Genomic DNA, 11,926 nt, shown 5'->3' with positions numbered 1-11,926 from the left:
GGCTCCTTCTTTTCCATTCACACATAAAGACTCATAATTCAGCTGTGCAACAGATTAGTTATAGAGGGTACTGCTTACCTGAGTTTCCAAGAAGTAGAGAACTCAATGGTAGAAGTCACCTTTGTTATCTGCTGCTTTTCAACCACCCGTCCATGAGATTTGTCTTCAGGACCAAATCTCCCCCCAAGCTTGCTCGCAAGACCTCTGTCTTCTGCAAGTTTTCACACTCAGTGCTTATGCTATCTGGTCATCACTAGACTTAGCATTTTCCCTTACCGTCTGACATTTCAACACGGTTTTTCCTCCCCTCACTCCTTTTTCTTTTGGAGCACTTCACAGCTAGGGGAGGTAGTTAGGGTTTTCCCGACAACTGCCTTTTTCCAACTTCCTTCTATGAGAAGTTATAAGGTCTGCTATCACTCAAGCCATTTTCTATTTCAATAATTAACAATATTGTTTAACTCAAACAATAACAACAATAATTATCCAGTTTGTTTCTTACTGTGGTAAAATAAAAATATTTACAGTTTTTCTGGGGACATTACAATCCATTATTCAAAATAATATATACTTAATATGTATTAGGAATGCATAATGGGTAAGTAAGATAATTATTGTAAATTTAAGAGTGATTTTCTATATTTATAAATATAAAAAATGATTTAATGTATACATTAAGTGAAAATAATTTATTTATATGTCAATACATTTGTTTATTTTGGAATATGATTTAAAAAATAATAATTTAATTATTAATGAAATAATAGGGATTTAACCTTCACAAAATATTGCAAAATATTTTTAATACTAATCTCATTTAAACTTATTAAACCTTAAAATTATATTATATATTTTATTTAATGAATAATATTAGATATAAATACTTTAAGATTTGCTTAGATATAAATAAACTTTATGAGCTACACAATTTATTTAGTTAAAAGACTATCTCAACTATACACTAATAGAGGATCTAAATCCAATTAATTCATAATTTTATTCTAAAATGATGAATATTAGATAATAATTAAAAGACAGATAAAAGTTAATATCTCCACTATCATATATTAAAAATTGAAATTTCTCTCAAAAATATTATACTTATTTTAATTTTTAATTAAATTGATAAATTTAAAAAATGTTATATCATATAAAATAGCTCATATAATATTAATAAATCATAGCTTATATAATATTGATAAATCATGATATTTTCTTATTGAAAAAAACTTATTTACACATTGAAATTCCTTCGATAAAATTCTTTTGATAAAATTCGTGTTGAAAAAAACTTATTTACGCATGTGTTGAAAAAAACTTATTTACGCATTAAAATTTTCTTCATAAAATAAAGATAAATCTTTATAATTGAGATTTATATTTATATATATGTTAAAATAAAATTATAATTTACTAGCATGTGCGTAGGGTAATAATATAACGTTAAAGCCATGATCTGTTTACATAATTTGAGTTCATCAATCAAGTTGTTAACAACCGCATTCAAATTCATATTCTATCCTAATATACAGAAATCAACCTGACAATTCCAGTTCATCTCGGCGTTTCCTTTACCGGGCTTCAGAGTTATTTTTAAGATCACCCAAAGCACGTAAAAAGTGGCCAAAATGTAAAATTATGTCATCGTGACATCTGGTAGGTTTTACTCAGACGCCAGATTCCAATTGTTCTTCATCTAACGAGTTGAGAAGCTATCTTCATATTTGGGAAATGTTGCAGCTGTTATCAGTCCACTCCATTTCTTCAAGTTCACTCGAATCCACCCCGCCGATCAACAAATCCTCATCTTTCATGCCCTCTTTCAACTCTGCCACTACCTCACTCATGCTGGGTCTACAAGAGTGTCCCGCCTGAACACATCTCATCGCTACTTTGGCAACACAAGTCATGGATTGCATGTCGTAACTGTCGCCCAGCCTCTTGTCTATGATTTCCCTTACTGTGCTACCATTTTCATTTATTTCTGCTAGATACGGTGTTGCCTATAAATATGCCAATAATTATTGTTAATGTTTACCCGAACAGCCACTACAAAAGATTCTCTTGTCAAAGCCGTTAAATATTCTAATTTTGGTGATTGATGATACGAATCCTTACCCAGTGAATGATGTTTACTTCCTCTTCAACTAGTTTTGGATCTATGGGCGGTCTACCCGATATGATTTCCAGCAAAACCACTCCGAAACTATAAACATCACTCTTTTCCGTCAACATTTCAGTGCTGTAGTACCTGTGAAAGTGTCCCCTTAGAAACTGATATAATCAAGTACGGTGGAAAAAAAAAAACGAATTCACTGTCCTCTTAATATTTAATTGAAAGCTGGCCGCGAAAAAAAATTAAAGAAAGCTTCTCAAGCACGATGGAAAATATGTCAGTACTCGAATTGAACTTGTTAAACATAAAGAATATTGCAAAAAGAGGAAGATATGTACTCTGGATCGAGGTATCCGAACGTTCCTTTTACTGCGGTGGTAACATGAGTAGCCTCCCCATCATTTGTTATCTTTGAAAGACCGAAATCGGCTAGTTTTCCATTCATATTGCTGTCTAAAAGGATGTCGGCGGTCTTTATATCCCTGTGAATTATCCTTGGGCTACAACCTAAGTGTAGGTATTCCAGGCATTGAGTAAAAACCACGGGTGGGTGGATACTGGATAGCATGAGATATGTGGTTACGCATTATTTGTCCTCTTAAGGAATACTTAATAACCGGCATTCAGATCATAAAAATGTCCTTTGCATGAAAGTAATTAAGAGAAATAGTTACCGTGCGCTGCATCTAAAGCTATTTTGAGCCTCGTTCTCCAATTTAGTTTCGAATGTCCTGCGATAGGACCTAGTAAAAAAAATAACATTACGTGTTAGTTACCTGGTGTATTCTATCGACTCAAGCAAGCATATCTGTCATCAACATAATTTACCGTAAAGGTGATCCCTTAGGAACCTCCCTGCATGTACTCGTAGGTAAGCATAACTTCTCTGGATTGGTTACAATAACCCAGTAGAGATACCAAGTTCCTATGATGAATTCTGGAAAGAAGATCAACCTGTTCATGGAGTAAAATAACATGCATGAATTATAAATACATATACTACTCATAAGTGCAGCCAAAACTGTATGGTTAAACATCGTTACATAATCCAAATTAAACCGTATTATATGATTAAAGAAATAAAGAAATATATGAGAATCACCTCATTTAGGATCTCCGAACTCCCTGTTGGGAGAACTTCGAGAGCATTTTTACTGCTATGTTTTCTCCGTGGGGCAATACTCCTAGGTTCACCGATCCAAATCCCCCTCGTCTGATCTCCCGACTAAAGCTTTGTGTGGCCGCTATCATCTCTTCAAAAGTGAAGGCACGGGACTTTGTCGGATTTGGCACCACAACCATTGGGTAGTCTGGAATACATTCAGTGGGGGTTAAGTTATTAACAGTCAACGCACAAAATCCTTCTAATTTAATTTCATTTACAAGGACGATTACCAGCACGTTTCCTATTATTATAACATATCAAATATTGATAGCATTTCCTAACCTTCGGACACGAAAAATCTGTGTTCCTCTTCCAACACAGTTCTTTCATTGTCAAAACCCTGTTCTTTTCTCCCGACTGTATTGCGATACATAACAATAGTCACTATCAGCGCTAAAGCGACGATGGGAATTCACGTAAAAAGATCTCAATTGAGTCATATTTAGCTTCTGGAGCTCTGCAAAATATAATAGCAGTAATACTTTGTGACCAGGGCTCATATCTACATTGAATTGAAGATTATGCTTCGTTATAACCGCTGCCGTTCGCATCACAGCAGGTGGAGGAAGTTCCTTAGTATCATTTGTTGAAATGTGCCCGTTAGAACTCACAAACTGTATTCCCAGATTAGTAGAATTAAAAACAATAAAATCTAATCTAGATTCCCAGATCCGGTCGAATTAGTCCTCTGGATACCTGTTTTATCAACCATACGAAGCCATTCAACTCAGTCATCACGGGTAAAATATAAAAGTGCTCAACTGTACCGCATCAATATTGGTTCTCACAGATCAAAATTCATTTAGTCATGTGGTATCGGTGGTATATAATATAGATAATCATTTTCCTACCGCCATGGAAATATCTAAATTTATTAAATGGCCGTGAAAAAATGGGTTACAATGAATATCAACACGACTAGCTGGTTAATTATGACACTCAGATTTCCATAAAAAAATATCATTACCACCAAATGGTTAATTATGACGCTTAGGTTTCCATAAGTAAATACATAGAGTCCAAAATATTCACCTGAGACTAGAATTTCCACCAGCATCAAATCTCCATCGTGACATCAACATTGTTCCAGGCTTAGCCTGTTGATACATCCCTAGTTGGAGCGTCCTCAGTTCGATAGCAGAAATAAAGGGATCATCGTCCTCCGAGGTTCTGATCAAACAAACCTACAGCACTCTGCCAGAACTAACAAATATTGTTTCATTACGAACTGGTGTTTCTCTAAAAATGATTGTTACTTTTCCCATAGCTACCATCCCCGGTGTCTCAATAGAGAAAGCAAAGCTCGTTGGTTGTTTGAATCCACTGTAATTTCCAACGGCAAACCATAATCTTAAGAGGTAAGGCACATCAGGGACCACAGGCAACTGATAGCAAGACTTTTCAAGAGGCTTTGGGAACACCCGTAGATTGTGCAAGTAAGAAGAGACATCGACATCATAGGCTTCGATCTGTGCTGTCTGACCCACGTCTATGTAGTTAGTATCGGTGACCCATCTTATATTGTTTTCCACAGTTTGATTCGTTTTCCCTCCGCAATGGATACTCAAAAATCCTTCCGCGCCACCAGAAATTAATTAACAAAACAATACCTTGTCAACTACGTCTGATAAATTAATGATCGATGAGCCTTATAAAACAACAAATATTAACTCACGATTCTTCCGGTTAGAAAGGTTAGTCAGTACATACCTGGCTGAGCATATATAAGAGGCAATAAACTGTTAGTTAGTACATGCCTGGCTGAGCATATATAAGAGACAATAAACTCAAGAGCAATCCGACTCACGTTATCCAACCGCTCCATTTGCCATACTGAATTTTGTCCATAGTTTCACCCATTTTAAAAAAAAAAGCGCTTCAGAGATCTAACGGTAGACTGAAAGGAGGATTTGGAAAAAATGGTTGCCTGTATCTCGTGAACTAAAAAGTTTTCTTTACCAGTGCTTCCCTGGTCTTTCGCTCTGTTCCACCTCTCCCTAATATATTTCTTCTGCACTGTCTATGTGACCGTCTCTTGGATAAGGGTCTCTCCAAGGGTTGTCCTCTTCTCTGCCCGGGCGGGGGAGGCAAAGAATTTCGATTCAAAGCACGCGGGGTCCGTTGCAGAAAAAAGCTCGACATTTTCTCTTTTCTCTTGGCCACATATTGTTCCAGTTTGACCGAAGGTCATTATGAGGCTTCTAAATTGGTTAATAATTTTTAGTATAAAATTCTTATATAACTATGAATATCTGATATTATTAGCTAGAAAAAATATATAAATATTTAACATAGCTATGATATTTAATATAACTCTGTATGTTATTGGATTTTAATTAAATGTAAAAGGCTTATTCATTTTAAAATAGTTTTTTATTTTATACCTATGGCAATTAAATTCATTTCAATTTTAATAAATATAAACCTTTGATATCACTTGAATTAAAATTTACTATTTCATCTAAATCATACTTTTATGTGAGTACTTTATGCGGACAGCCTAATGTACAAACCAAATTTCAAAACATCTTTTATTTTAGTCGAGTGTCTTTATGTGGATGAGCTAATGTACAAACCAAAATATCGAATCTCTTAATTTTGAATTTTTTTGGCTGTGAATTTTACGTACAACCAGTGGGCTACCCTAGTGTTTCTTTACGTACAACCCGTCGGCAGCCCACGTCCACACATTTTGTTTCAAATTATCTTTTATTTTAGTGCGCATCAAAATCATTTCAGATTTATTTTTTTATTTTAGTTAATTTTATTTTCATTTCGAGTGTCTATCACAAATACAGGGGATAAATTTGACGACGTATACCTGTATTTAGCATTTGTACAAGTAAAATACTATCTATTTCAAAATCTCCACGTCATTTGTAACTTGTCAATAATCCATTTTTAACTGGTCAATAATTTTTGAAAACGTCAACCTGACGGCATATTAAAAAATAAAAAGTTATTATTTTATATATATATATAACAAGGCTTGGCAAGTTGACTGAAATTAGAATAGGAAACCGATAATTGTGCGCTGATGTCTGAGCATCGTGGTTAAAATTTAAAGCTGAACGGTGAGAGTAAATCATCGTGAATTGTGATTCATTAATATCTTTTTTAATGATCTCTAGATCCGTATTGCATTGTTTCAACTTACTGGACGAAATCATAAATGTCTCAATTTTAATTTTTCGAGTGGTATAGCAATTAATCTGCTTGGTGACTTCCTAGCTACCCAATGCCTAGTTATGTTATGCCATCATGGTGATTCTCTTGCAACTTTCAAGTGCGAAATTCCAATTAACTGTAAGTTAATGCAGAATGTGAATTCCCGTGGGGAGCAGGGGCATAAGCAAAACTCTGCAAAGTCTGGAACTTCGAATGCTACAAAACTTACAACTCAGCCAACCAAGTAACCAAATAAGTAATAGTCATACTTTGTTCTCTGCATTTTGATTATTTTGTTTACAAAATAGAAGTTGACACAATAGTTCTCCATGCTTTGCTGAGTGTGTAAAACGAAAATGTTTACCATTGCAAATTAATCAATGCAGAAGAGATTAAATAATTACAGAGGATTGAATAATTATAGAGCACAAAGTTTTGATATGTTAAAAAAATCTAAGTATCCTAAAATCACACCCAGGTCCCCACCCCATATTTTAGGCTTTATTACTCTTAGAAAATCGTCATTTATATACCGGTCCCCTGATGGACCATGTTACCTATTTCTATGGAAACAGGCCTTGTAACGCTCTTTCACGCTATTTTCTTCAGTTTTGGTCTATTGTTCTTGCCCACATTCCGAGGGGCCTTTGAGCCACCTTCTCAAGACTTGGAGCTTATGATAAAGCATTCACATGCAGCTACCCCTAACTCTATCCCAGCACCTTTTTTCAATTCCATGGAATTCGTAAAGAAGCAAAGAAGGACGGGCGGTTTGGAGATTGATCCATCCCATGGCTTCCCTTCCATGGTGTTTTGAATACTTCAAACAAAACAAACGGCTGAAATTGGTTGTTGTGCTACTTAGATACTTTGCTAGAAGCTTCTTTGACAATGAGCTTTATGTGGAAAATCCTGGTGCTTGTAGTGGTGGCGAGTTTCTTTTCAGGCTCAGCTGATCCAACTGATAATGACCGCGAGTCTCCTTAGAGTCCATTGCAATATTTGAATCATAATCTTAAAAAATGGATGTTGTTTTAATATAGGCTATAATTTGGACAAAACCAATGTTCTCTCAACATTCTGGTGAGAGACCAAACTCTCGTGAGTGAGTTTGACTATTGTTTTTAACTACGCATGAGCCTTATTCCAAATTCTGAATATACCAATGATATATTTATTTCTATTTTTTTATTGTAAGAATGGGTAATTGGTTAGAGTAATTTAGCGGCTTTTATAGCAATAAGACTATATCCAATAGCCACAATTAATTATATAATATTTTATGATTTAAAAAATATTTATTTCGATTTTTTTATTGTAAGAATGGGTAGTTGGTTAGAGTAATTTAGCGGTTTTTATAGCAATAAGACTCTATCCAATAGCTACAATTAATTAAATATTATTTTATGATTTAAAAAAGCTTAAAAACCAGAAAAAAATAAAAATACTTATTCTTTAATCTTTATCATATTGACCAAAAATATTTTAATAAAATTTAAAATTAAATAACACTTATCATATATAATGGAGAAAAATGCAGTTGCAACTTTACTTAAACTTAATCCTAATCCTAACTTTCAAGTTATTGAAACGATTCAAGTTATTTCTGACAGGTGATGCCCTTACTACATTGGAGAGAAACTTAGAAGATCCTTATAATCTATTTCAAAGTTGGGATCATACTATTAGTGCATGTTACTGGTTTTATGTCACCTATGATGGGGATAACCGTGTTAATAGAGTGTAATCTTATCTTCCTATATTTGTGCATCATTTTTGGGCTGGCTTTTATTTTACACTTTTGCTAATTTTGCTATGTTTGCAGGGACTTGGTCAATACAGATCTCTCTGGTAGTCTGGTGCCTCAACTTGGAAACCTTGATCATTTACAATATATGTAAGTTTGTTCTTTTCAATTTGGCATGTCCATTAGATATTCTTGTTAAGCTATGTCTTTTATTCTTTTTTTTAATGTTTATTCTTGTTAAGCTATGTCTTTTATTCCTTTTTTTAAATGTTTGTTTGCTTTATATGGAAGAACAAAACAAAAAGAACAAGGTCTTAATTTACTAAGTTGTTTGATTTCATACTTCATGCACATTATGTTTTTGGTTTGAAATTTATTTCACAATTATTGTTTTTTTAATGAGATTAACATCGTAGTGACTTAAATGGAAAACATGGTATGTGTGTTTCAATTTCTGTTAAGTGAATTATTTTTGTCAAATTTGTTGCAACAATATTTACATTCATTATTTTCAACAATATTTACATTCATTATTTTTATGTGAGAGTAATTATGAATATATATTTTTTTCACTTTATAATATTAATTTTTGTTGTTTCTATACATATATTTTTGTCAAATTTGTTGCAACAATATTTACCATCATTATTTTCATGTGAGAGTAATTATGAATATATATCTTTTTCACTTTATAATATTATTTTTTGTTGTTTCTATACATATTTTCTATTTATTTTTTCGCTATTTCCATCTTTCAAAAAAACGGTAGAAATTTCAACAGTCTGGAAAATTTGCAGAAAATTTTGATCACCAGGTCTTTAAAAAAATGTAACAATGAGACTTGAGTGGACTGGTACAATAGAAAATGGAAAATTTGCAACAATTATAAGTACAATTTGAAATTAAATGAAACTTGTATAAATAAATATTAAAAGTCATGTGATGGGTAGTCTAAAAATAAAAACGTCATAAAAAAATACCTTGACTCGTAGAGGCACCCATCAAATTTAACCCATGGTCACAATCATCTGATTTTCTTTTTCAAATGGAATGTGCATTGATTATTATACATATAATTTTCATGGTAATTAATATATATATATATATATATATATATATATAATTAGGATTTTAAATTATTGTTTTTTTAATTGAATATTGCATTGATATTTTTAAATTAATATTTGGATTGTATTTAAAAATTTCATTGCAATTGTTTAAACAATTTGATAAATAATTTAGTAGGAAAGAACATTTCCATTTTAGCACAGTTTTATTGTATTTGAGAAATGGTGTTCAAGAGAAAGACTAAATGGTCTTATTGAATTCCCTTTATATGATTCCAATTTATGCTATAATTAGATGATTTGATTTGATTTTCTTCATATGATTCCTCTATATAGAATAAAAGTGGTCCTAATAAATTCCCTCCATATGATTTTTATATAGATTGTGATATTGGTGAATCATTGGTAAAGAATCTCCATGGCAAAGAGCATTAGAATAATGGAGAAATTTAGAAGATTCTCCTATTATTAAAACTTCTTATGTTTCTTTTTGGATTGATTTCCTAATTAGTCCTTATTAGTTTTAAGATCCTATACTCTAGAAAATTGCTCAACTAGATTGTAATAGTATATATGTATGTGATTTCTATCTTAGTGAATGCAAGTATGAGTGATTGTCTCACTAGTGAACTGCAACTTTTCTTCCAATAATTTGCCTTCTATATTTTCTGAGTTGGTATAAGATTCAAGGGTGCCAAATTTGAGGGCATTATTGCTGTGCCAAGTTAGGTTGGAGCTGAATTTGTGAAAGATCCATGTTTGATGTGGTTGTGGGTAATGTTTGGCGTGGTTGTTTTAGGTCATGTTTGGTGTAGTGAGTGGTTGCACAATTTGTGTGGGACAGATCTTAGATTAAAACGCCCAAGCCGTAAGCTTGTTGTATCATGTTAATGTTAAAAGCATGCATAAGAAGTGGATATATATATATATATATATATAGATGAATGAGAACTTGATTGGGTATTACTTTACATGCCATAAAAGGAGATCAACACATTAAATCACAATGGGAATAACATATTAAAGCAATGTGATATTGGGGTTCAGGAGAGGTTCTAATAAGTATTCTAAAGCACAATGATCTTGATTATTAAGGTGAAAGGAGTATTGAATTGCCGAAGAAATCAACACATATATGTTGTAATGGTCATGGGTAGATAGTTCATATATGATTTATGTGAGAATGTAAGTGATTCTTTTACAAATATCTCCTTAAACTAAATTGTGGGTCTTTATTTGCTTGGCCACATAGAGGTGAAGTGTAGCGAAATGTGTGTGTTTCCATCACAAATTTGTCTCCATGGTATGTTGTGTGGAGAGTGGCTAGTAGTGCATTGTTTGTTGTAGATTTAGCCCTATGGTGTGAATTCAACCAAGAACTAAATGATGAAGTGGTGTGTCACATCTTTGAAGGAGCTAAAATGTGGTAAGAAAAAAGGAAAAAAGAAAACAAAATTATAGATAATGATGCAAATTTGGCAATATAATTTTGCAAGCCATGAGAATTGTGGAGTACACATGTTGAATATTGACCATGTTAGATATATCAAGAAGTGTGATAACCTTAATGCATGAAGGTGGAGGAGTAGCAAGGAGTTTGTTACGAAATCAACAAGGCAGAATCAAACTTGTTGTCCAAATTTTGATTGTGAAACAATGTTGTTGTGTGGAGTTGTTGCATAAATACTCTAATATGTATTTATTGATGCACTAATATATACTCAATGTTGATGAAATGATTTTGAAATGTTAAATTTTCCATTACATTAATTCACCCCCACTCTTAATGTATCCCTTAGTCTAACACTTGTTCATAAAGATGTGTGTGGTCCTATGCAAAGAAGATCATTATGTGGAGCATATTATTTCTTGATATTTATTGATGAGTTTACAAAATATACATGGATATACTTCATGAGAAAGAAAAGTGATGTATTTGAATATTTTAAAGAATTCAAAAGTCTGGTTGAAAATTAAACAAGAAAATACATCAAAATCCTCCGATCAAAGGGGTAGAATACACTTCAAGTGAATTCATCAAGTACTACAAATCCCATGGAATTTTACAATAATACACAATACCACATACTTCAAAACAAAATGGAGTAACTGAAAGGAAGAACGAAACCCTAGTAGAATGTGCACAACGAATCTTAAAAGGTAAAAGTCCTACTAATGATTTTCGGACCGAGTCTGTTAGCACTTACATTTACTTGGAAAATAAGTCCAACAAACTTTTTAGATCATAAGACTCCTTTTGAAGCTATTTATGGTTATAAATCAAGAGTAAGGCATTGAAGAATATTTAAAAGCAAAGCATTCTCTCATGTTCTGAAATAAGATAGGATAAAACTTGATGCAAAAACTATCAAGTTTATTTTCAATGGTTACTATTATGATAATAAAGCATACAAGTTGTTTGATCCCTACATACATAAATTTTTGCAAGGATAGATGTGTTATTTCATGTGCATATAGATGAAGGCCATAAGGAGGATATGTATAATGCATGGCAAATTCTTCATTATTATGATGATGTAAAAGAGGAAACAAATGATAAGTAGGAACAAAAATTACAGGAAGAATGCAATGACACGGAAACCTCTAACAACAAAAACACACCAAGAGGAAGAGATGACTCATCACAAAGCATTAGAAGAGAT

General features: G+C 32.7%; 1 protein-coding gene across 1 annotated transcript; it reads right to left on the bottom strand.

The window, feature by feature from the left end:
- Nucleotides 1–1,718: 1,718 nt before the first annotated feature.
- On the bottom strand, nucleotides 1,719–4,016 carry LOC149189235 (putative LRR receptor-like serine/threonine-protein kinase At5g48740). The gene is made up of 9 exons (XM_089410160.1): nucleotides 3,978–4,016; nucleotides 3,772–3,895; nucleotides 3,564–3,638; nucleotides 3,311–3,426; nucleotides 2,968–3,070; nucleotides 2,791–2,859; nucleotides 2,455–2,623; nucleotides 2,119–2,251; nucleotides 1,719–2,003 (listed from the first exon to the last, which is right to left on the bottom strand). The coding sequence occupies exons 1-9, from the start codon at nucleotides 4,014–4,016 to the stop codon at nucleotides 1,719–1,721; spliced, it is 1,113 nt and encodes a 370-aa protein (XP_089266286.1).
- Between the last annotated feature and the right edge of the window lie 7,910 nt (nucleotides 4,017–11,926).

Source organism: Pinus tabuliformis, chromosome 3_1 (genome assembly GCF_031772625.1).
Source record: "Pinus tabuliformis cultivar Carrire ecotype Pingquan chromosome 3_1, CPIR1, whole genome shotgun sequence".
In the NCBI taxonomy this organism is placed as follows: domain Eukaryota; kingdom Viridiplantae; phylum Streptophyta; class Pinopsida; order Pinales; family Pinaceae; genus Pinus; species Pinus tabuliformis.
This window is presented reverse-complemented; position numbering and strand designations above follow the sequence as displayed.

Excerpts from the sequence above, each read along its gene's own strand:
- LOC149189235 (XM_089410160.1), bottom strand. The coding sequence starts at position 4,016 with ATGACTGAGTTGAATGGCTTCGTATGGTTGATAAAACAG. Across the intron at positions 3,427-3,563 it reads CAGATTTTTCGTGTCCGAAG|ACTACCCAATGGTTGTGGTG; the intron begins GTTAGGAAATGC and ends AATGTATTCCAG. Across the intron at positions 2,004-2,118 it reads AAGTAAACATCATTCACTGG|GCAACACCGTATCTAGCAGA; the intron begins GTAAGGATTCGT and ends GCATATTTATAG.